Source organism: Lampetra fluviatilis, chromosome 15 (genome assembly GCF_964198595.1).
Source record: "Lampetra fluviatilis chromosome 15, kcLamFluv1.1, whole genome shotgun sequence".
NCBI lineage: Eukaryota > Metazoa > Chordata > Hyperoartia > Petromyzontiformes > Petromyzontidae > Lampetra > Lampetra fluviatilis.
This window is the reverse complement of record NC_136289.1, coordinates 12,678,854-12,705,246: the sequence shown is the minus strand read 5'-3', so window position 1 is coordinate 12,705,246 and position 26,393 is coordinate 12,678,854. Positions and strand designations below refer to the sequence as shown.

At 47.9% G+C, this 26,393-nt stretch overlaps 1 protein-coding gene across 1 annotated transcript; it reads right to left on the bottom strand.

The window, feature by feature from the left end:
* Positions 1 to 3,154: 3,154 nt before the first annotated feature.
* On the bottom strand, positions 3,155 to 24,911 carry LOC144936234 (phosphatidylinositol-3,5-bisphosphate 3-phosphatase MTMR6-like). Its single transcript, XM_078863252.1, has 14 exons — positions 24,721 to 24,911; positions 21,530 to 21,658; positions 20,678 to 20,843; positions 19,752 to 19,909; positions 18,776 to 18,901; positions 17,846 to 17,986; positions 16,777 to 16,909; positions 15,704 to 15,813; positions 13,714 to 13,839; positions 12,717 to 12,766; positions 9,773 to 9,973; positions 8,843 to 8,977; positions 7,486 to 7,612; positions 3,155 to 6,387 (listed from the first exon to the last, which is right to left on the bottom strand). The coding sequence occupies exons 1-14, from the start codon at positions 24,742 to 24,744 to the stop codon at positions 6,043 to 6,045; spliced, it is 1,971 nt and encodes a 656-aa protein (XP_078719378.1). The 5' UTR covers positions 24,745 to 24,911; the 3' UTR covers positions 3,155 to 6,042.
* Positions 24,912 to 26,393: the final 1,482 nt, after the last annotated feature.

The following is a 26,393-nucleotide window of genomic DNA, read 5'->3' as shown; positions in this document are numbered from 1 at the left end:
AAAATGCCATTTGTTACGCGAGTCGGTGCGTTATTTAGGGCACATCGTAGGGCGCTCGGGTATTGCTACCGATCCCGCCAAAACGCAGTGTGTCAGCTCCTGGCCGACTCCCACCTCGGTGGGAGAGGTCAGGAGTTTTATTGGCTTCGCATCATATTACCGACGCTTCGTCGCTAATTTTGCAACAATTGCCAAACCCCTACACGCGTTAACATCTAAAGGGGTTCGGTTCCACTGGGGTCAGGATGAGGAAGCTGCTTTCTGCTCCCTTCGGGACGCGCTGGTGAAGGCTCCTCCCTTGATTTACCCAGATTTTTCGAGGCCGTTTTTGCTCGACACCGACGCGAGCAACACGGGTATTGGAGGCGTGCTTTCCCAGGTGGTTGACGGCGTGGAACGGGTGGTCGCGTACGGCAGTCGGGTGTTGTCTCCAACGGAGCAAAGATATTGTGTCACCCGTAGGGAACTGTTGGCAATTGTCTATTTCATCCAACAGTATCGCCCATATCTGTACGGTCGGCATTTCACCGTCCGCACAGATCATGCGGCACTGCAGTACGCCCTGAAGGTTCAACAGCCATCGGGACAATTGTCCCGATGGCTGGAGGTCCTCCAGGATTTCAGTTTTGAAACCACTTATCGTAAGGGCGTTCGCCACACCAACGCTGACGCTCTGTCACGGATGCCAACCGCCTCCGAATGCGCATGTCTCCTGGGGTCGGGGCGTTGCAAGCCAGTGGGGGACGTGATGGTTCCGGTCCTGGCGGCGGCCGCCGACGATGAAACGGTAGTCCCCATTGATATCGCCGAACAGGGGAGAGATTCCCTGCTTGGATTGCCCGTTGATGAATGGGGGCGCCTCCAGTTGGAGGATGCCTCCCTCCTCGCGTTGCGTCGTCGCGCCGGGGAGAGGGGGCGTGTGACGGGTCATGCCGACGCATGGGAAACCCATGCGGGCTTGCTTATGCATTGGGACGGGAAATCCCAGCGTCACCGGCTGGTGGTCCCTTCTGACCTACGAGGTAAGGTGGTGTGGGCTGCTCATGAGCGCCTCCTCCACCTAGGTACCCAGAAAACACTCGCCTTGCTTCAGCTGAATTTTTTTTGGCCGGGTATGACAAGGGATGTCGCTGATCTGTTGGCGGCATGCCCTCAGTGTGCGCAGCGCAAACCACCGGCACGGGAGTCGAACCCGCCCTTACAATCCATCCAGGTCTCCAGAATAAATGAACTGGTCGCACTGGATATTCTGGGGCCATTCCCCGCCACCTCCAGGGGAAATAAATATTTGCTTACTGGGGTCGAATATTTTACGCGCTGGCCTATGGCCTGGCCCCTGGCGAATCAGTCGGCAGCAGCCATCGTCGACGCCTTTGTCCAAGGTTATGTCATGGACAAAGGTGCCCCGGAGCGGTTGTTGACCGACCAGGGTAGAAATTTTTCGGGGAAACTCCTAAAACAAGTCTGTGATCTCCTGGGAACGAAAAAAATTCGAACCTCCCCCTATCACCCGCAAACGGACGGGATGGTCGAGCGTCTGCATCGCACCATCACGTCTATGTTGTCGCAGCAAGTTTCGGACTCACAGGCTGATTGGGACTTACAAATTCAAGGGGTTCTAGCGGCATACAGATTGGCTCCCCATGCTGCGACGGGGTTTTCACCTTTCTTTCTTATGTATGGCCGCGAACCCGACCCACCTGTTCGGGCACAGTTGCAGATCCCCGTGCCGCTGGGCAAATCTAAATTGGACGATCACGTTAAATTTAACCTTGACAAACTGACTGAGGCGCGGGATGCGGCGAGGCTAAATTCTGACAGGCGTCAGAAGGCGAACGAGCGCCTCAGACTGGCTCGCGCGCACGTGCTGCAGTGGAAGCCGGGGGACAGGGCATGGCTGCACTGTCCCCAGGTACCACTCGCGACCTCCTCTAAACTCGTACGCCCGTGGCGGGGCCCCGTCGAGGTTATTGAGGTTTTGAGGCCTCAGTGCGTTCGAATCCAATGGGGGAGGCGCCGGTGGTTTGTACACCCCTCTAGGCTGAAGCCGTTTGTTGCGGTGCGGGGGCCCACGCCACGCACGCGAGGCCAAGCATGTGGGGGGTCGGCCGACTCGGAGGGTCCGTCGCTGCTCTCGCCTGATGTGTTGCCGGCTGTCCCACCCACAGGTGCACCGGGAATGACGGGCTCACGCCCTGGAACCCCCACAGGTGATGCCGACAGTCGCGCGACTTCAATCGCGACCTCACCTCGCATGGGACAGCCGCCACCGGATGGTCCGCCGTCCGGGGTTGCCCCGTGTGACGGGCCTGCGGCAAGGACGCGCGCTAAAATGCGCAGACTCTTATAATATACAGCAGGAAGAAAAAGAAAAAAAATTTATTTTCCTTCACGTGTCATGGTTACTGTATGCTGCGTCGGTGGTGTGCTCCTTGCACACTGAGTGTGTTGTGTTGTGTGGGCGCGGTGTGTGTGTTGTGGGTGCGTTGTGTGTCGTGGGTGTGCTGTGTGTGATGGGGGAGTTCCTGGCTAGTTGTACATACGTGCTTACGGATTTCGTATTTATGCGGGGGGGGGGTGCGTCGGACATTCCCTTCGGGGGTATGGTTGTTGTTCTTGTTGTTGTTCTTCTATTTGCATTTTGTTGGAAAAATTGAGGCACACACGGGGTCGAGGGGTAATTGTTCCTTTATTTGGAATTGTTGCAGCCGGGACGGCTGCGAGCTGTAATGGGGGGGGTGATGTAGGGCTGTTACGGGAGGGCTGTAAGTGCATACGATCCAATGGGTAACAAACACAGTGGGCGGAGTTACGGGAGTACACGGGGGGGGTGCCCGCAGCGACGTCCGCATCAGGCAGCCTGGGGGGTTGTGATCCTGTTGGGGGGTATAAAGGGGGAGGACAAAGAGAGCTCGGGGCTCAGTCTGGGAACGAAGGAGGAAGAGTGAAGATCCTCTAGCTAGAGCCCTGGACTCCCCTCGACGCCGCCCTTGTCAGGGCTGCAGAGGAGCGAGCCAGAGGCGTGGTTCCGTGAACCAGGGTTAGACCCTGGGACTCCGGAGACCGTAGCCCGACTCACCAGTGTCGGGCCAGTTAGCCTCCCCTAGCTCGTTAGAGGAGGACTTGGGGATAGGTGAGATTAGCTAGGGGGTATCCCCAGTTATCCGGGTGAGGGGGCCGCTACCCCCTCTAGTGTTGTCCTGTACCGATAAGCTGAAATAAATATACGTGTGCCTCAACCTGGGTGTCCAGCGTCTTCACCGGTACTTCAATTGTATGCATCATTGGAATTTATGAGTACTTTTGATCACAGCACTGGCTGTCGACCCTCCTTATGGTTTTCAAGGCGGGACGTGGTCCCACGACTGCAGGCTTCAGAGAGACTCGTAATTGGTCTTTCCACTTCTCGGGGTGTTAAACTCCCACCAGGCGTCTCGTTTTCTGTTGTTGCAGTAGTAGTGTGTTTTCTGACAGGAGCATTACTAACACACGTTAATACTCTGCAACTTAGTCCGTCGTAAACTTTGTCCCAGCTCAAAAAAGCACGAACGAATAATAAAGAGATTCATCTCAAATACGTTTTAAAAAAGAAACAATACAAAAAGTAAACAATAATGCTACCGAGGGTGATCTAATACACTTGTAATCATGCGTAGCCTCTAGTAGCGGGAAAATGTTATTTGTGAAAGCCTAGGTTGAGAAGTGAGCTTACAGGTGTTTGGTCCATTCTTACACGCAGCTTCCACAGGGAAAAAATAACTGGAGGAAAATTCTCCCACTGAGAGAGTGACGGAAAATCTTCGCGAACCTTCCTCCGTGGTGGGTGCTTTATAAGCGCTGCGATAAAATCCAATACAGTACAACCTTGGATTGCGAGTAACTTGGTCTGCGAGTGTTTTGCAAGACGAGCAATTTTTAAAATAAATATAAATTTGATAAACGAGCGAGGTCTTGCAATACGAGTAGTACATATACGCTTTGTCTGCCGAGCGTCACGTGACCACAACTGATATACGAGTGCTTTGATATACGAGTGCTTTGGATTACAAACAAGTTTCCAATGTTTTACTGCATTTAGTTTGCTGGGTATCGAATACGTGCGGTAAAATAGCCACAGCTCGGCAATCAACTTACTGCACAAACACCTCAATGTCGAATTAAAATGTGCACCTAATCTGGCTGAATTCCACCTGTAGGAATCAATATCGGCTTGATTGTCATGCAGCGAACAATCTCATAGCAGAGCTTGTGGGTGTAGAGGATAAACAGGCCACTTGAAGGATTCTTGTCTGGAAAATCGCATCTGCAGCCACTGTCTGACAGAGCGGACACACTGCTCTGTGATATTTTCAAATGAATTCTATCTCATTACTTGATGCCCACAGCACAACTTGAACAAGTTGGTAAACAAAATTAAAAAAAGTGCATTTGCGGCCTTCACATTAAATCCACTCCAATTGAGTAGGAAATAGTATTTGGCTGCGATACATTTCTACACGATAAGCCACTTCGTTGAACGGTCATTTGTGGCCAGGTCGCTTCTGAAAAAGAGCTATGAAGCTCAGTGGGCCTTACCTGGTCAAATAAAAAAAAAATTCAGTGAAAGCTAAGTTTAAAGAGTGGGAGAAATGTAATTTACCCACACGGTACCCGTTTCATCACCCCTGCCACAAAGTGGCACGAAGCGCGGAGGGCCTGGATGGGCCTTCTTGTGTTTCTCTGTCCCTCTGTCCAACTGCCAATGCTGATAACCAGACTGAGGTCAAAGCTCAAGCAGTTTTGGCGAGGGCCGAGAGTGCCTGTTGAGATACATCGCTGCCGGTGAAGCTCTTACCTTAAGGTTTGTGGACATCCTGGGAGATAATCCAGGCGATGAGCTTCACAGTTTTGCAACGTGCCCCGGCATTTATGCTGGGGTTAATTTTGATTGTCATTTTGATTTTGTTTTGGGAATCCGGTTTTTAAGGGAAAGAGTCTTTGGTGTGCAAACTAAACAACGACGTTTCAAGTCTCGATTAATTGTCTTGCCGTGTAATACTGAAATTATAATACGACTTAACACACACACACATCGAAATGATCAGCCATTGCCTATCCACTGCTAAATGAAAGCATCCTCAAGCTTCCACCACCTCTCGTAGTCCTACGACGCGACAATGGGTCTCCTGCACACGAGGTGATCGTATCGCTCCACCTCGATTGTTGACGTTCTTTTGGCTGCGACCTCTATCACGAGTCCTCACCGCTGCCAATCGCCACCCTTCCAGCGACGCGTCCCTCCTTTGGACACTTTTTAAACTTTCGTTTAATTTTCTTTGTCAATGTCAAAGTTACTCTCGCTATGCCACAGCGGCTAACGCACCACTGATTCAAAACGTTCTTCTATTAGCACGTTGCTGTGCCTCTTTTCACAATTAACGTCCGTTTTTCGGAAACATTCCAATCAGCCGAGTTTTATTCCAACCTGCACTCTCGTATACTTAATAGGATATATACCTAGGGTAGATATGGGAAGGGAACTAGGATTAACAATTTTAGCATAGTTGGCTATGTACGGTGCGAAAGAAGTTTAACATACACACAGGACAGGTTAGAGGGCTTAAAACACTAATGGTAAGCATTAGCCTTGTTCAGTGTTTCCAGAATATGAATAGAGTATCTAGCACTTTGGAAACAAATAATGACTAAAATAAGCTGAATTTGCCGTCTTTAGGAATACATAGATGCAGTTTTAAAATTAAAATACTTAGAGGTCACTACTGGCCATTTTTGTTTTACAACTAAGGAAAAGGAATAAATGTAAGGAAATTATGGAGGCCTTGGATCAGCAGTGCAAAGTTAATGGTTGGCAACAGATGTTGTTTACGTGCATAAAATATACAAAACATACAAAAAAAATTAGATTCTCCTCATAAAAGAAGAAACAATTGCAACAAACATCTAACTCCCGTGTACCTTTGCGTGAAAACATTTTCCCCACGTCTCGGTCACTGCCCATCTCCCGGTCTCGCACCGCGCATCGCGCCAACCTGCGCCCGAGACTCATCCACGGCCCTGGCTGCCGCCGGTATCGTCGCCCGTCTGGCCGTCCTCCCCGTTCGGCGAGGAGCGGCTCACGTCCGCGATTCCCGACTCCTGGTCGCTGTTCTGCGCCGACCAGTCCGACTCAGCGTCATGCACGCTGGAGCTGTCGTCGGCCTTGCCGTTCCCGCTCTTGCCCCCTTCGCTGGCGGCCGAGAGCCAAGTGCCGCCGCCACCGGCGCCGGGCGCCTGCCACTCGGGAGCCACCATGAGGCGGGTGAGTTCGGCGGCTGCTTTGCGGTTTTTAGCGCCGATTGGGCTGGGCGAACGCTGCTTCGGTAGCGTGCCTCCCAGTCCTGTGAAGGTCTGTTCGCGAAGATAAGGAGTGGGAAACCATCATCATCCTCGCAGCAGCAGCAGCCGCAGTGGTGGCTTTTGGCTGGCCGTCGAACAAAGACGGGTCACCGTGTCACGCGCTTTCAGATGCGCTTCTGTGGCCGCCTGGAACGCTCTTCCTCCCGAGCTTAGGAAGCCACTGGAGCTATGCACTTTTAAATAATCTAGATTGAAAACTAATTTCTTTAGGACTGCTTTTTCTGTTTAGTTTATTGTCCTTCCCCAGCACCTCCGATTAGCACGGTTGGCTACGTACGGTGCGAAAGAAGAATACAGTAAAACCTTGGATTGCGAGCATAATTCGTTCCGGAAACGTGTTTGTAATCCAAAGCACTCGTATATCAGTTGTGAGCACGTGACGCTCGGAAGACAAAGCGTATACACGTACTACTCGTATTGCAAGACCACGCTCGTTATTCAAATTAATATTTATTTAAAAAATATACTCGTCTTGCAAAACACTCGCAGACCAAGTTACTCGCAGTCCAAGGTTTTACTGTATACTAATATTCAGGCTGAACTAATAAAAATCTAGTTTTCTTAATGTAATTAGAAAAAAGTTACGTATAAACAGTTCTCTGTGGTACTAGAAGAGTTTCACAAGGTTTCTGCTAGACAATAACAGAAACATTTTATTTGTCCAGTTTATCTTTTGACAGATGCATCGTCACCCCTGAGCTATGTGCACTGTACACCTCACTGCTGGAAGAGGCTCTCCCAACTCCACGTGCCTCACGGCGGGTTTTTGACCATACTTCACCACGCTGGTCAGTGGGGGAGTCGGAGAACGTGCGGAAGGATAGATGTGGGCGGGAGCAGAGGGGAAGAGAACAACAGTGGATTTTGCTGCCCACCAGTTGACCCCTCACCTTTCATACGCTGCTATCATGTTGTTTGTATTGTTTGTTGTTATTGTTGTTGTGAATTTCTGACCCACCCCTACTGGACATCTGTGAAAAAATGCTTCACAGCTCATCGCATTTCTCCAAGGATAAATAAAGATGCTGATTCCGATGAATCAACAGTTCAAAACGTGGGCTGCAAAAAAGCAAAGTGTTGAGCTCGTACCTTCTCCATCTCTGTAACTTCGCCTTGAAGTATTTGCGTTTTCTGCTGCAGCTTCGACACAGCTTCAGCGACCTGCGGCCGTGAATACGACGCCCCATCCTGAGCATCGAACATCCCTCGCCAGAACCTGCGCAGTTGCAGCCGGAGATTTTGACAACAGTCACACGGTGGCATTGCGTGGTAGTCATGGGCCTTGGTTCAAGGAACGATAGAGGAGCCCTGTCAAATGTCCCTTCCCCTCTTTGTAGCCCAGTTAAACTAAAACTAAGCAATTTTTATTTTATCAGGTAAGGCCCCATGTGCTGTGTAGCTCTTTTTCATAAGCGGCCTGGTCATCATAAATGATAGCTCAACGAAGTGGCTTATCATGTGTACATTTAGAGCAGCCAAAGATTCTGAACCGTATGTTGATTTTAAATGTGGAGGGAAAAACCGGAGGACGCGGAAAAAAATCCAAGCGGCCACGGAGAGAGAGACATGCAAAAAATATACAGGCGTCAGGGTCGGGATCTAACGCACGACCTCCTGTATACCAGGCGAGGTAGTAAACATCTCACCAGAGAGGCACCTCAGTTCCTGGGGTCTCTACAGACCGTTAGCACTGGTGCAGTTCCACGGCCTGCGAACCGTGTGACGTGACTTAAAGTTAGTTTATTAGCGACTGTGTCATGCACCCCTATGCATACCCACCCCACGTTAAACAGGGTCATGCTACAGGGTTGGGGTTGTGGCAATGCTGCGTGTGCCATGAGTTTCAATGCGCACAGGCAAAATACAACGGCAGTTCCCGTAGAAGTGTATTTAAGGCCTCGACACAGAGGCGTGGTTTCTCTGTGTGCCTATGTATGTGTCTCTCTCTATGTATCTCTGTGATATCTGTCTCTGCTTATATGTCTGTCTATATGTCTCTGGTTCTGTGTTTGATCTCTCTCTCAAATTTAGCATTCTCAGGAAGAACGTAATCAACCAGGTAGGGTGTTGACTGTTATGTTATCCGACTCTCTGTTGTATTACATTACATTTCTAAGTATACTAGATTTGTGTTTCTATTTCATTTATACCTGATGATGATTGCTTGTGTTGCAATCGAAACGTCGTATGCTAGTATTTAATTTATTATTTTATCTTTATACGTGACTTTACCGAAAGAACCAAAGAGTAAGTGCATTGTGGTCCTATTATTGTGCAATGGTGGGTTGTTCCTCACATTTACATCTCTGTGTTGCCGGCAGCTAATGTGTCCACGGGGAGGGGAAGGGGCGGGGGGGGGGACATAGCGTCTGATCCCCAGGTAAATGAATAAGAGTTGTGTTCTTTTGTTCAGAATATTACACTGGTGCGGGCAGATTTGTCAAACCTGAAGCACTGTGGAGCCAGGTTGGGCTTGAGCACGCCGCGGTTCTGCCTGTGATCGGCGCGGTACAGCGGGTTGTAGAACTCTTCCCGTTTGTCCCACAGAAAAGCCCAGAGCGAATATGTTTTCTCCTTCACCCTAGAGCATGCGCGACAAAATGTAACATCGCACGCATCGTCTGCGGTGCAGTCAAGAGCATTGTTTCAGTGAAATGGTTTGAAACAAACACGTGTCCACCTTTCGATTTAAAGCTTTCGTGACTGCAGGGATTCATCTTCTTGGTTCTTTCGGTAGTCTGAAATTCAGACGCTGTCTTTCCGACAGCCCTGTTCTTCACCTGAGGACGGCTGCTTGCGTTGTGGCCGAAACGTCGTGAGAATTGTATTTTATAATATTTTATTTTTATTATTTTATTATTTTCCTTCTACGTGACTTTACCGAAAGAACCAAGAAGACATGTCCACCTTCATCGAAATCCTGACTAGGATGAACGTGCATTGACCATATAATTTGGGTGATATTTTACTCAACGTGTGTTTTTATGTTCACTGTTCACGTGTTCCGACGCATGGTACACTTCCAAAAATAAACACGGCACGGCGTTACAGATCGTAAGTGTCCCTTAGTGACAGAGTTCATTGTTGGGGAATTATTTCAAACGCCCTGTTGTTGTGGCGCCTCAAATTATACTGCTGCACGGGAGTCAAGGTATGAATAATGATGGTAATCTTGAGTATCTAATTGCTAAACTTGTTTGTGGGAATTGTTCTTCAGCTTACCGTTGAACTCAATCTAATAATAATAATCATATTCGGAGCGTTAAACGCTTGTACGCGCAACGATTTCATTCGTTCGGCTGCATCGGTTGGCGACGGGCCTTTCGACGACTACAGCCCTCCGAGTGAAGATCCTGACGATTACGCCGCCCCTCACCTGAGCTGGGCGCGCTCACGCTCGCAGTTGCCCAGGAAGTTTCCGAACTGGCAGGACTGCGCGTGGGCGTGCACGCTGGTGAGCAGCCGCTCCGAGAACTCGAAGGCGCAGGGGAACTGCAGCGAGAGCTGCCACACGCATTCCAGGAGCTGCAGGAAGACCGGAGAAACCTCCCTGGCGTCCCCCTCGACGAAGCCGCACCTTGGCACGGAGCAGACACAACGCAGCGGGCGGTTAAATGTGACGCGCTGTGAAAACGTGACGACTGCAACTACTACTACTGCTGTTGTGGTGCTAGCTGGATATAAGCACACATACTTGTAAGCAAAGTTCTGATGTGAGAAAGTGGATCCTTACATTACACTGGTGGGGGGATAGCCACTGGAGCGATGCACTTTTTAAATCTAGACTGAAACTCATTTGCTTAGAACTCCGTCTTGTGTTCAGTTTGTTGTCCTTCCCCCACACCTCCGATTAGCACGGTGGGCTACGTACGGTGCAATGGAAGTTCAACACACGTGCATACAAGGCAAAGGGTAACTTCTCATACAAGCACAAACGTATATAAGCACACAATGACTTGCTCCCTTTGGGGGTGCCTATATATATTCAGGGTGCTTCAAAAAAATGCGAACACTTATATGGGATTATCGTTTTTAATGGAAAAATAATAATACACTGTAACACCATTGGAACCTCCTTTGCCAGTAGCAAAATATGATAATTGTTTTTTTACCCTTTTATCTGGCAACAAAACTGACACCTTTTTTTACTGGCAAATGAGGTTCCAATGGTGTAAATGCTTACCCCGAGCTCTCATACTCTAATGGTGCATTGTCTTTGAGTTGTGCGCCTTTTGGCGTCATCTGGTCCAACACCATGTGAGACTATGCTCTAAGAAAAGCTGTCTTGGGTGTGGACTAATCAATTTCAAGGACAGTGCATACATTATCAGAGTTGTGTTTTTTGTTTGCATTCCGACCGCAGGTATTGTGGTCAATGCAAACATTACTCGTTGTAAAAAAGGTGTCAGTTTTGTTGCCAAATAAAAGGGTAAAAAAACAATTATTATAATACACTGTAACATGATAACAAATGTAATGTCAATAGCTTCAAAAAGTCAAAGAGTCTCCACTTGTTCGCCATCATTGTCAACGTGTGCCTGGAATCTTCTCCAGGTGGCATTGACCCGCGTAACTTGTAAGTGACATGCCGTTGTTGAGTTTTACAGAATTTGCTGGGGCATCGCGTGATCAAAGTGGCCTTTCTTCTTCCCATCGCATTCGTTCGGATTTTTCCGCACAGTAAGTTTCCTCCTGTCGGCACCTCCAAGAGCAGCATAGAGTTTATTTTGTATACACTGTTAATTTGAACACATCAATGCAGTGCTTGTGAAGGTCACATCCCAGCATAAAAGCTGAACACATTCAATTGGCCCTTGATTACGAGACGTTATTTCTAAACTGAAACATGGTCGTTCAGACTCTCCGCAAATAAATATTCTCGCCGCATTTTTAGTTACGTTGGCTGCAGAACTGAATGCATACTGTTGGCATTAACACTGGTGAATGTGCTGCATTTGTTTTAGAAATGCCATTGTGTATGGCTCAGTACTCCTAATCGCCACTGTTCTCAAATTTAAGCCCACAAAAGACTGGCACTACGTCTCGCCAAAGATATTCGCTGCAATCACATTCCATTTCGTCCAAATGTACTTCCTTCCTCTGCATTCAAATCCAGGCAGCCACCTGTAATTAAATCAGGGTCTCAAGTGAAGTGAGTTGATGGTCCGAGTCCAGTCACCGATGACTTTAATTGTATTATGCACTTAATTTGGATAAATTCCAGTCTGTCACGCTATGAGCATTACTCTCAGTGGCACAGTGAGTGATTTCTGTGGGCCAGAGATCACTGAAAAGGATTTCAGAAATAGCTCTGTGATATTCGCTTCTGTGGGTCATTCTCTGAAAGGAATTTTTGCACTGCTCTGTGGGAGATGCGGATTAATTCTTGAGTCTCGTGGCAAGATTTCAACAGCCCAATTGGGAAACGATGGGGCAATGGGGGAGGGGGGGTGGGGACACAAAAAAAGGATAGAAAAACACTGCGTGTCTTGAATACCTCTCAAGTAAAACGAACACCTCCTTTGGTGAGATCTAGCGATTGAGGGCATGTGTGCAGTCCCTGCCTGGGCCAGCAGGAACTCCACGTGGGAAATAGAATGAAGGTCAGCAGTACGGAGATGAAATAACCCAGCATTAGACCTTTTCCAGAATCTGTGATAGTTTATGATTCATCCCGTGCTGTCGGCGACTGGCTTTTATTTACCTATTCTTAGGTTTTTTCGGTTTAGTCACGTAGGTAAAAAATTACAATTAATAAAAGTATTTTATTTTATTTTTACTCTTAGGTTTTTTCCGTAAAGTCACGTAGGTAAAACATTAAAATTAATAAAAGTAAAATAAAATAAAAATCACGACGTTTCGGAGGCAACACAAGCTTCCGTCTTCAGGTGGAACCGTCACAGCCACGACAGCTGTACTTGATACTTGATACAGCTGTCGTGGCTGTGACGGTTCCACCTGAAGACGGAAGCTTGTGTTGCCTCCGAAACGTCGTGATTTTTATTTTATTTTTATTAATTTTAATGTTTTACCTACGTGACTTTACCGAAAAAACCTAAGAGTATGAATCATTGCAGTCACGAAAGCTTCAAATCTATTTTATTTTATTTTTATTTTATTTTTATTTTATTTTATTTTTATTTTTATTTTATTTTTATTTTATTTTTATTTTATTTTTATTTTATTTTTATTTTATTTTTATTTTATTTTTATTTTACTTTTATTAATTTTAATTTTAATTTTTTACCTACGTGACTTTACCGAAAAAACCTAAGAATATGAATCCTTGCAGTCATGAAAGCTTCAAATCTTTTATTTACCTCTGGCTGAATTTGTGTCCGAAAGAAATCCACTCCTTTTCAATGAGGACCTGTGCGAACAGAAGCAGATCAAAAGACGCACAGTGAGATAAGCTTTGCTCTCACACCGGCACACGCGGTGCCGACTCATTGTCACTCCAAAAGGATCCTGATAAACACACACACACAAAAACCCCCAAACATCCCTGCATAAAGTCTTAATGGACTGTAGGGAGCAAGTGCTGTTAGCGAGCTCCTATGAAGACGCGGGGGTGGGTGGCCAGCACCATGCCCGGCCGCATTTGTCTCCCAAGTGGCAATATTTACACATCAGGTACTCATTTGAGGCTCAGTCGACCTAGGGGAGGCCCAGGATAATCATCACTGGTGTTGGCCCGTGAGCAGAATTGAACTCGGGTTATCATCACAGATCTGATGTCACCGCTTACTTGCCATGAAAAATATATCCATTATTGTGACCCGCCCCCCCAAAATACAAAAGTATATTTTTATACTTTTTGCATTGTGTACAGTCTGTAAGCTACCCACATGCCAAATTTCAAGTTTGTTGCATGTTGGGAAGTATGCTAAACATATCGAACGGACACACATATTCACAAATTTTCCTTTTATATATATATAAATCAATTCTGAGTACATCAATGGCCATTCACACCTGCGTGCATTTACTAGCTCGCCTAGTATATAGGAGGTCGTGGGTTCGATCCCGACCCTGATGGCGCCTGTATATTTGGAGTTTGCGTGTTCTCCCCCGTGGTCGTGTGGATTTGTCTCCGGGTCCTCCGGATTCTCCCTCCACATTTAGAATCAACGTCATGCATTTAGAGTATTTGCACATGATGAGCCACTTCGTCCAGCTATTATTTGTGGCCAGGTCACTTCTCAAAAAGAGCTATATCACTCAGTGGGCCTTGCCTGGTAAAATATTGTTTGTTAGTTATAGTTAAGAAATGCGCATGAGCTCTTCGAAGGACGGGGACATGACCACGTGGCTCACCAGAAATCCACGCAGGGTGCGGTAGTAGGGGTCCAGGAGGATCCCAGCGACGGAGCACACTTGGGCAGTGCGGTCCCAGCCATCGGAGCAGTGGACCAGCACGCTCACGCCCTTGTCGCACACCGCCTGTCAGGGTCAACCGGGGGCAAAGGTCACCAACAAGGTGCGTCAACAACCCGTGAAGGTCCGCACTGATGTTCACAAAACGGCCCATGTTTTTGTCGATCTGCTGCCAGGGTCATGGGGGGCGATTTGACCACGCTTCAGCACTCCTGTTGGGTCAGTGAAGGCGGGCAGCATAGACGTGGGAGCAAACAGTACAGTTCAACAATAGATTTTTCTGGGTTGCCTTGTGCTCCGGAAGTAACGCGGTCACGTCGAAAATCCTCGTAGACTTGACGCCCGTTGTTAAATGGTTCAGTTTCCACCGCTAACTAATTGTTAATATCTGCCAAGCAGCACGGCGGTTAAGGCCTGTGTTTCCCCATGCCATCATCAGCATCTCCCAGTGGTGTGAATTTCTATGTTTACCAATATTCTCCATTTGCATATAAATTAGGTACTCCTATATTGCAATCATCTGTTATTAAATATGTAAATCTCGACCATAGGGAGGTGTGGGGCTCGCGTTGGAGAACTGACGCTCCAGGCAATTTGTATCCCGACTTCTGAGTGTGTTAAGTCAAGGTCAAAACTGTAAATTCGCCCAGAAGTAAGATGCTCACGAAAACTAACAAGGGTCAGACAGAATAATAAAATTAAGATGTTTGTAATAATTTCATGAGACGTAGATTTTTTCACGAGCAAAATTACGATTCGTAGTACGTTTATTTTGGCTTGGGTCGTGTAGGCAGGCCGTTAGTTAGATCTATAACCCTCTAGCACTTGACAGACCCAAACCAATTAAACTGTCACGAGGGAAAATGTGCCAGTTGCCTTCGTTCAAAATCTTTCTCGCATTTCAACACGGCCCGTTTTTTTTGCTAACAAAAAATAAATTGGTGACAACTTTAATTGTTTATCTGTGTCCGGTTGTTGGAGGGTTATAGGTTTAATTGACGCAAATACACGATGTACCACAAAAGAAACCAATTAATCTCACTCCCCTATCACTCGCACTCCCCTATCACTCCCCTATCACTCTCACTCCCATATCACTCCCCTATCACTCCCCCTAACACTCCCACTCCCCCATCACTCTCACTCCCCCATCACTCCCACTCCCCCATCACTCTCACTCCCCCATCACTCTCACTCCCCCATCACTCTCACTCCCCCATCACTCTCACTCCCCCATCACTCCCACTCCCCCATCACTCTCACTCCCCCATCACTCCCACTCCCCCATCACTCTCACTCCCCCATCACTCCCACTCCCCCATCACTCTCACTCCCCCATCACTCCCACTCCCCCATCACTCTCACTCCCCCATCACTCTCACTCCCCCATCACTCTCACTCCCCCATCACTCTCACTCCCCCATCACTCTCACTCCCCCATCACTCTCACTCCCCCATCACTCTCACTCCCCCATCACTCTCACTCCCCCATCACTCTCACTCCCCCTATCACTCTCACTCCCCTATCACTACCCAAACTCCTAACCCTGTCCCACTCGTTCTCCTGTCACCATAACTACACCACCACTTCTCATAACAACCCCACTCTTTATCTCAACCACTATCATCTTAGGCACAATTTCTATAATTGCGTGAAAACCGCCTTGGAACAAGGCGCTTCGATATACATCTCTATAAGACTGGTGGAGTGGAGGAGGAGGCAAGAGAATGGAAAGGAATGACATCGAAACATCGGCAACGGAAGTTCACAGACGCAGCACTGTCCATAAGAAGGGTGCTGGATGGGGGGGGGTTGAGTTTTTGTTGAGTGATATAATTCAGTTTGATACAACAACAACAACAAAATTGTTGCCGCGAAACTACCACGTATTCATGGCGACGTGTAAGGCTTGCGCGGTGCGTCTCTTACGCTGGCGACCGCAGTGGAGGCCTGCAAGATGGACTGGACGTGCCGGAGCCAGCCCGATGCCTCTAGTCCCGACACAAACTCACGCTGGCTCAGCCCCCGGGCCTGGCTCACTGAGGCGATCCAGAGACACGACAGCATGGAGACACCCGGACCACCACGCGGTGAGACGGAAGTCAAGTGTTGTGCAGCGATCCGCCGGCATTTGCTCCGTGCAGGCTCCACATTGCATCTAGGAAGTGACAGCTGGAGGCATGGGTGAGCCGACGCATTACGAGTGCAACGCTCTGCCGATGCGGCCGTAGCGAAGTTCGAACAATGGGCGAGAGTTTATAATTTGCGCAGTATAAAATGGGTTCATCACGTAATAAAGGTTTTTTTTGGTTAGATCGCGTAAGTATGCGTCGTTAACCCACCACCGCTCGACGCGGCCGATCAGAAAAGGTTTGTCCCGTAAACAAAACGTGCCAGTTAGTTACTACTTCAGCCCACACGTGTGTTGGACAGTGAATCCACAACATTTACAATTTGAGTGAGATGTTTCGCTGGTAATTACATCCAGCATCATCGGGAGATTTTGCCACAATTGTGAAGAGATCTACCTGCTTCTGGTCTTAAATAGAGCAAGATGACATCAGCCAATCAGGTGCGGAGAACGGAGCGGGATTTATTGTAATTATATGACAATATATTATGCTAATCTGTAACAGATGGGTTCAATCGCAGTTCATCAGTATGTTCATCGCAGTTAAGTCTACCGGCAGGTCGTGAGTGGTGGGTACAAATCAGCTCTTGCGAGACGTGTGGCCAGCGCGCAAGAGGTAAGCCAAATATCCGCGCTCCTAAGCTCCGTCCAGAAATTGCAGGGCTGCGCCTTTGCCCATACAGCGTGCACCACTCATCGGGCCGGTTTGAAATGGTTCCAAGAATGAACCTTAGGGTCGGTCATAAGCATCATTATTATTCGGCGTGTGATGTCTGCACAAATGTACACGTAAGAGCATAATCGCGCGCGCGTGTTTTTGTTACGTTGAGTCTACACTGCGGCTCTGTGTCGATGTTTGATGTCCGCGTACCGTCCAGCAGCTTCGCGAGGCTGCTGCGCATCACGTGGATGTTCTCGATGCCGAGGAATTCAAAGCGAATGTTGGCGTAGTTCTCTTCGTTTTCGTAGCCTCTCCCCGCCGCGCGGTTTGCCATTGCATTCAACTGCAACAAAAAAAGCAGCAGTAGCAGCAGCAGCACGGCATGGATGGTGGAGATAATTAAGTTATTGCTATTTGCATTGGCTAGAGGCAGCTTGCCTAAAGCAGCTTGCCCACGCGGTGGTAAATGTTTAACAAGCCTGACTGCTGATCGGACCATCAACATTGAAACCAGTCCAGAGTTTGCTTGTTGGCCAGGCAATATATTGGCGATTTAATGCTTTCGTGACTGCAGGGATTCATCTTCTTGATTCTTTCGGTAAAGTCATGTAGAAGGGAAATAATAAAATAATAAAAATAAAACATAATACAATTTTACATAATAAAATAATGTTTTATTTTTATTATTTTATGATTTCCCTTCTACGTGACTTTACCGAAAGAACCAAGAAGATGAATATATTGGCGTGTTATGCCTTTGGATATATGTGGTGAAGTGAACGGGGGGCCACGATGGCGAGATGTTAACTATCTCGCCTGGTATACAGAAGGTCATGGGTTTGATCCCGACCCTGACGCCTGCTGTATATTTGGAGTTTAAATGTTTTCTCCGTAGTCGTGTGGATTTTTCTACGGATCCTCCGGTTTTTCCCTCGACATTTAGAATTGACATGCATTTTGAATATTTGGCTGCTATACATTCCCACGTGACAAGCCACTTCGTTGGGCTATTATTTCTGGCCAGGTCGCTTCTAAAAAAAGAGCGACAAAGCCCAGTCGGCCTTACCTGCTATTTTTTTTTTAAAGGGCAACTTTCGATACGAGTACATCTTGCATTGCTGACCCGTGACAGATGCCCCATTCAGTCGCCCCGTTCAAGAGCTCTCTCTCTCTACACCTCACCGGCAACTTTCGATACGAGTACATCTTGCATTGCTGACCCGTGACAGATGCCCCATTCAGTCGCCCCGTTCAAGAGCTCTCTCTCTCTACACCTCACCTTAGGCCGGGTGTCGACGACGTACAGCGTCTCATGCCCCGGTCCCGGATTGGCCCGCCACACGGCTTGCAGGAGCTGCTCGTCCTCAGCGCAGCGGGCGCTGAAGCCCGAGAGCGGCTGGCTGCATCGGCAGATCGCCGCCTGGGACGGGGAGACGGGCGTGCGGTGCCACAAGCCGGCGTTAATCACGTCTAAATTATTCACCGCTGGTGGAGCCAAGTTGCCCCCGCTGTTGATCGGGTACATGACGGCGGCTCGAGCGTTTTGAAGAGGCGAAGAGAGGCGGCGGACACGGAATGCGCCAGATTTTATTCAAGATCTCGGAGCCTGGGGCAGTCCTTGGATGGGGCCGCCGCCATGCGTCGCGGGTGTTGTAGACCACGGGGGCTACGTGGGCAGCAGCGGAGGGCAGTGCGGAAACATCCATTGTGGTACTGGACTTACTGCCCCGCACTGACCAATGTGGTGAAGTATAGTTAAATAACCCCCACGACCCAGGAGTAGATTGGCAAATGGGCCGTACGTGTACGTACATCTCGCCAGCGTGGGCACCACCATCACGGGACCCCCCTTTAGTCCCTTGCCAGTATCAAAATATAAGAATCGGGTTGACTCTTTCTGACAATAAAACAGGTGTTAAGATGTTGAAACACCAAACAGAGACCTTTCGCAAGGGATCATGTCTGCATTAACCACATATAGTTGTGGTGAACATGCAAACACAGGTACATGTGGTTAATGCCCCATATCTCACGGCCCGCAAGACATGGGAAGAACTTCATCCAGCAGTGGATTAAGAACTGCGGTGCGGGGCGGCGTGGGTGCGTGCGTGCGTGGGTGCATGCGTGCGTGGGTGCGTGCGTGCGTGGGTGCGTGCGTGCGTGGGTGCGTGCGTGCGTGGGTGCGTGCGTGCGTGCACCAGCCTTTCACCCCGTTGTGCGCGTGAAGGTAGGACAGGGTCGGGAAGCGGGCCTTGCTGCGGAAGCCAGCGCTGCCCAAGACGATGTCGGTGGAGACGCACGGCACGAACAGGTCCGCAGGGTACGTCCCGCACACCTGCCCAACACAAACGTTCCCGCTGCGCTACGAAAGGCATCGGGCACGGCGCAAACTCTTGCGTGTACGCGACCGGGTGGGGGTCACGGCGTTATATAAACGTGTTGACGAGGAGATTGGACCTCTGCTGCAGTGGAGTGCAGGCCGCCGGAGAGTAAACGAACAAAAATGGCACCAGCTCTTTGCATCAATAATAAATGAATGAACACAGTCAGATATGCTTGCGGTCCGAGTGGTGAGTTGTTGTGCATTCTCAATTGGGGTCCTATTTTGTCGTGCAATCTCTGTCACCGACAATAATGCAATGCAAGTCTGCTTGACCGTAGCTACAAGCCCGTGTCAGACATCACGGTACCATGCTCATCTTTACTTGTGAACCGCACACTGATTTTTATCGGATGTATGAGCAACAGACGATAATACTGGAAAACAAATGTAAGGTTGGTACAGTCTGTTCTCCTATAACGCCACGTGTTGTCATAATGCAATTTGGATATAACGCGGTGAACGTATGAGGGAACACAATTTTGGTTATAACGCAGATGCGAATTGGATATGACGCGATTGAGTGAATAGAGCTACGTCGCACGAGTAGGAATAAGCGGTCGCATGGCCGCCTCGGCATAGCAGCGTCACGCAAGGCGGGATGCTGCTGGATGCTTCTCGATGCTACCCACGCGCCTCAGTCTTAGTTCAGCCTGCAAGCGCATCTCACGCGTTGTCGCGGACTGTGCTTTACCCCACGTTATTTATTATAACGCGACTTTTCCAAAACGCGGTGTTCTTCGGAAACGCAACTACTACCGCGCCGTAGGTGAATAAGACTGTACTCCAGTTCATTTAAGGCGACCTCGTAGTTTGCGTTGATGTCCGTGAGCTTCCAGTGCTTGTTGGGTACACCCATTCTCCGGAACTCGGAGCGTAGGTCCAGCAAGGTCCATCCTTCCTCGCGATCCGTGGCTCTCACCCGAGGGCTGTACGAGAAGGCGAACAGGTCCCGGTGGTGGGCTGTACCAGCGCGCACACATGCCAGCATCGACGTCACGGTCGCGCGCCTTTAACAGCTGTCACCTTGACTCCATCATTCGTGACTCTCAGCTCAACGCTCACGCCGTCAGCGGCTCAGTGCCACGCTTTCAGGATTACCCTTGTGTTAAGGATCACCCTTGCGTTAAGGATTACTGGTAAGGATTACCGTTTGTGGTCAGCGCGGCAAAAATTCACCGTTGCATTTGACTACGCTGCCACGTCTATGCTCCCCACCCTCACCAACCCGCCCCGATCAGCACAGCCAAGCACCAGCGGGGGGGAGCTCGAGTGACCTCCACGGTCCACACGATGGGTGGAGGAGAGCCCTCGTGCAGCAGCGGATTGAAACAAGCGAGCCAAAACATGGACACGCACAAGTGGCCACCGGTGAACACGACAGTGCGGGCTGATGAAGGTGAGAGAAGGGTGCCAAGACCGGCTGAGATATCAATCGGCGCAAATATTAGTCGTGTGTATGTTGAATTTCTTTCGCACCATACGGAGCAACCGTGCCAATCGGAAGTGCAGCCGTCGCGGGGAATCAAACTCCGGTCACTCATCTTCATAGCTCAGTGTGAGAACCACCGTGGCTCTGATTTACCCCCAAAACTGGAGAGTTTATACAGACAAAGCATTTATTTTCCCACGGAAGACCTCGCAACAAATTATAAAGGCCTCGCGGTTAGGTCGTTTGGTGATGCTGTGCAATTCGCCATTTCGTGTCGCGGTGCCGTGCAGTGTTCACACCGGGACGGCAGAGCTTGACAAGAGACAGCTGCACGTCCTGGCAGTCCTGCTCGCACTGGAACTTCAGGTGCAGTGAGCGGAAGGTCTTGGTGTGCAGGAGCAGCAGTGGGCCGCCAGCGCCGGCCGGTGGTAGCTTCTCAAGCGATGCCAAAAGGCTGTGTGCCAGCTTGAGTTGCCACAAAGCCACAGGGCACCAGTGAGTTAGACAGGAGAAAACACTCAGCGATGCACTGCCAAACTGCACACGATGGCATTCTGTCAATAACTATTCCCACTGGATGAACTTTTAACAAATGAGAGCATGCATAGTGAACAATGCCGTACTGACAGAATAGTTTCATGAGACATTTGTTATGGCTGTAAAAACGTAAAGCATAATTCTAAACAATGTATTTAACACTGAAAAGTGTTATTATAACTAAATCACATGTGCACTTTGCAATAATCTGCGTATTATTCTGCAAAACCCATGACAAAATTGGTGTGAAACATCTAAATTACATTTCGATTTAATGCTTTCGTGACTGCAGGGATTCATCTCCTTGGTTATTTCGGTAAAGTCACGTAGAATGTAAATAATAATATAATACAAATAAAACATAATAAAATTATTCTCACGACGTTTCGGCCACAACGCAAGCAGCCGTCCTCAGGTGGAGAACAGATCTGTCGAGAAGACAGAGTCTGAGTGAGAATTATTTTATTTTATAAAGTTTTATTTTTATTATTTTATTATTTCCATTCTACGTGACTTTACCGAAAGAACCAAGAAGATCTAAATTACATTCTGTTTGTTGGTATTCCCATGCGCCACGCGCCACCAAAGTGTCACACAGCAGCCTGCGCACATACCCAAGTTTCCCGATAGTCTGCTCGCTGCAGGCTTGGCTTCTTTGCGAAGATGAGATGGGTGGCGGTCATGTAGAGTGTACCCATGATGGACTTTGCTCCCCCACTGCCTAAGAGCTGCACATCCTCCACCTGCCGACACACAAAACGGTTATCGTGGCAGACATCGATTATCACCGTTTCTGATCACTTTTCTTCATTGCTGTACTTTGCTTTGGTAATTTTTTATCACCTTGGTGACCCAGGTTGCTCTTGCAAATTGGATCACATCCCGGTCTGTTGATTATCACCTGGTTAAACAAATTTAAACTTGAAACTACATTTAGAGCTCACGCTCGCCTAGGATTTTTTGGAATTCCTGTATCAGCCTGGGCTGAAATAGTCATACAAGGTCCAATTACTTAATTCAGTGTTGTCCCATATTTGATATGGACAAGTGAGGAACCCATGGTGGTCTCGTGTTTATAACCGAGTTGAATCTCACTCCCTTACTTGGCATCGGGTTCAGTGTGAGAACGTAGCCTCTCGTTTCTTTTTCAGAAGTCAACGGTGGCAGTTTTGACCAAACATTTACAAACATTTTTTTACAAACCCCTTCTACCTGGAAACAGAACAATCGTCCGTAAAACCAGGTGTTTCATCTGCAGATACAAAGTCTTCAGCAGCGGATGTTCATAAGTGGTGGCGCTAGCCCATTGGTGGGTCCTTCGCATCAATGACTGTCAAGGCCATCCCCTTTCAATTCATAAAATCCTAGCAAAGATGACAGAAGAACGATAGACGAGTGAGATATCGTGAAAAAAGAGATATGTAGAAAAAAACAAACAAATAGTAAGATAACAGAGAGTGATACAAGTCTCAGATGAGAGAGATTCATTGGATTTTAAAGGTTATTTAGTAGATCACGTTTATTAGGATTTGAATTTGAGCTAATTGATCAACCCCTATATTTGCATGAATCTGGGGCCTCTTGAGCCTCTTCGGAGGCAACGAAGCTGCTTTGCTTTTGCCTGGCACTTCCACCCGTACTCGTGACTGTGCGGCATGTGATGATGGGCAAGGTCGAGCAGCATGTTAAACACCTGAAGGGCAAGTGAAACACATTATACGACAGGAGGTACAAGGTCTTGTTGTGACAGTTTTGAAAAGACGACGAGTATAGTTTAGAATGATATTAAGAGTGATCTTAATGAACAATGACAGGCAATCTTTGGTTTTATACCAAAGGGAGTAACTCAGTGAAATGAAATACATCAAGCAAAAATAAGTTATCATTTTATTATGTATAAAGGTTTAGAAACATAATTCAACGTCGCATTAGTTTTAACTTTTCACCAGTGGTGTTTAAACTACAAAAAGGCGGGTGCAGTGTAAACAAATATTTAGGAGTGTGTAATCTGTACACCTAAAATAATCCCGTCCCGAATTAAAACTCCTGCAGCATACCGTAGTGTAATTATTCCCAAGTGGCAAGCATGGGAGTGCTCCAGAATAATTTGTCCAAAAAAAATGTGATTATGCAGTCACATTCGCATAGATGCTGTTGACGATAGCACCGTCAAGTTCCGTGAAATACGGCAACGTCTTCGGGGAGGTCATCTACGTTGATCGTGGTGAGTACCGCTCCACTGGAACTTAATTTCAACAAGCCGGGCGAGCCAAATTAGACACTGTCAAAGTGTCACTGTCAGGTAGCACTCTTTGGGAGACTTTTTCTTTCGACCTGAATGATGAATAGATTCTCATGCAGTTTATAGTCATTCTGCTTCAGACACACACTGATGGCAGTCCGTGAACCCTACCTAGTCTGGGCTCGAGTGACTTGTTAAAAAGTGAAGCCTCAAGACACGTGTCGTAACCTCATATAATTTTATGCATTGACACATTAGCTCGCAGACCAGAAGTACCGTTCGTCGGCAAGGAGGGTCAAAACCTACGTTTAAAGTCAAGCAGTGTCAAGTTGAGCAGTCCATTCACGAGTAACAATTTTAAATCAGACCAGCACTAAGTTTATATTCTTGCGTACAAATACAATAAGTTCAGGAGCTAAATGACAATGTAAGGGGAGAGTTCGTTTCGTTTTTGCTACTCCTAAACCACGTGGATGTGACGAGCACGTACCGCGCACGTCAATCCCAACTCCAAGTTCTGTATAAACGCGCTCCGGTTGTATGTATTTCTGCAGGACACGCTGCATTTGCAATTGCGCATACGTTCGTCGTGATGTCAACTCCGCAGCATATTAAACAGAAATCACGTCACGAATCGCCTGCGGATCGCTTGGTTGGGAACATTTTTTTTTGCGTTAATGCCACGAGAGTTTGGGCTCTGCCGCCTGCGCTGCAGACGTTCTCAAGTACAACTTTTGGCGCGACGCGATGAACAAGAGATCATCTGTGAGCTACCAATCTCGGCGTGTCATCATGGTGCCGGAAGTCAAATTCAGAGGGCACCAAACGGCAGCTGTCCCAGGTGCTGAACGGTGGTCACACACATCGAGCACAAATGACGAATTATTGTTTCACGGTCTAAAACGATTGATTTGGCATCATACGCCTCTAATGAAAGTTGTGCATAGAAACAGACACGACGCGTGCGATGATACAAAAATAAAATCTGGTGGAATACGCAGGATCGTTGTACTATTGTTGTACAGTCCGCGTGATGCCACGCGTCTCCTGATATGTGATGTCTGGTGAGGATTATTCTTCTTCAGCATTGGTGCGTTGTTACTCATTCTCACCACGTCCATACGTGTCGAGTATACATAACATAAACGTTGCTGTTCTGCGGATTAGCGGGGTGGCAGTGTTGACGGTTAAGCCATCATTCTATTGTACGGCAGCCGTCAAAATATGTATAGCCGCTCACAACATTAAATATCGACGGGAGCTCTCGTAAGCTATTGAAGAAAAAAAATCACGACAGGATATACGATAATCGCAAGAAACCAGCGGCACGTTGCTTATAAGTTACAATAACCGAATTCGCCTTTCGTCCAAAAAAAAAATCGGCATTCAAAATGTCAGGGAAGGAAGCTTGCTCAACAGCGCCAGAGGAAAAGAGAGGTAACTGAAGCCAATCGAGGACGAGTAATATAATGAAACAAACACCACGGCACTGTATGGAGGATGTGGCATCGCGTACCCCGCCATCACCACACTCCCACGTATCGGTCGGGGGGCGAATCTCACCTTGGGGGTCCTGATGTGCTCCATGATTGCCCGGCTGTGTCCCCTTCACTAAACTGCAAAGGGGGCAATTAAACCCCCGGGGGCGTGGGGGGGCCCTTACGGGAACCTTAGCGGCGTGGGCAGGGGGGACGATGCGTGTGCGAGCTGGGGTCTTCCGAACGGCGAGATGGGGTCCAGTGCTCGCCACTTCCCCTACAGGCGCAATTGGGCACTTGCATTGACAAAGATCTTGTACCCCGCTCCTCCCCCTGTACAAAGCCTTCCACTGGCAGTGGTTATTCTCCAATCTTGAGCTGACACGGTGGTTATTGTCTACCTTTAACTGAAACAGTGGGGTTTCTCGACCTTTAACTGACACAGTGGTTATGTGGAGGCCAGCACCCCCCCCCGCCCGGCCGCCTTTGTCTCCCCATTGCGTATGTTTATACACTCGGCAATGGGCATGTGCTCATATGAGGCTGAGTTGACCTCAGCGGGGGCCCAGGACCGATTCAGGTTTTGGGTCACTGATGTTAGTCGTGAGCGGGAATCGAAATTGGGTGGCCGGGTTTAGAACTCAGTGCGTGCACCACTATAACGACTCTTCCCCATTGGCAAAGACAACACACACAACAACAATACAAAGCTGTCTGCGTCATGTGAAACATGTGCGCACACACACACACCCACACTGAGACAGCGTTAATTGTTTTTTCGCGTGACGTGGTACGTATTTAACAATCATCCGGCGCGTGCAGCGTGGAACACATTAATTTGTATTTGAATGTCGAGTAAATTGGTAAACGGGGAAAGAGTGTAAACGATACACCAAACAATTGTTTATTAAACCAGGTAAGGCCCACTGCGCTATATAGCTCTTTTTAAGGAACGACCTCGCCACAAGTTATAGTCCAACGAAGTGGCTTATCACGTGGACATCTATAGCAGCCAAATACTTTAAACGCATGTTTCTAAACTTGGAGGGAAAAACCGGAGGACCCGGAGAAAAATCCACGCGACCACGTTGGAGAACACGCAAAATCCAAATATACAGGCGTCAGGGTCGGGATCGAACCCACGATTTCTTGTGTATATTCGGTAGCTAACATCTCGCCATCACGGCGTAGAAGCAACGTCTGCTCTAATACTCTTGGCAAATTGTTTCAGCTACATGAAAGTGGATGCACAAAAAGGGGACATACTACTGTGTGAATAAACAACACGTGAAAAGCGCAATTTCCGAGGAATGATTCAGCAAGAGTAAGTTCTGCATTTGAATACGTTCAGGAAATGGGCTCTTGGCTGCTTTGCTTTTATTTGTAGCATGTAAACACATTGTGATTTTTTTCGTAGTTATGTTTATGCCTTTATTTTTCCAGTCAAATGTTTGCGTGAATAGCTTTGGTGATAATTAAGGATCTTCTTGCCTGCCTCTTTGCCGGATTTGTATTTTGCCACTATATTCATGCAATCTCAATGTAGTGGTTCCTTATTTTAAAGTGGTTTTGATATTCTTTTTAGTTTTTTAAGACCATGGGTTGTGATGTGGAAGTTCGGATGACTGATTCACTTTCTACTGAATAAAATGCATTTGCATAGTCAATAAAATCCATGCACAAATGGTATTTGGTACAAATTTGTCTTCAACAGGGTCTGGTAGTATTGTATTTTTTCCATGGCTGAAAATAAATCCT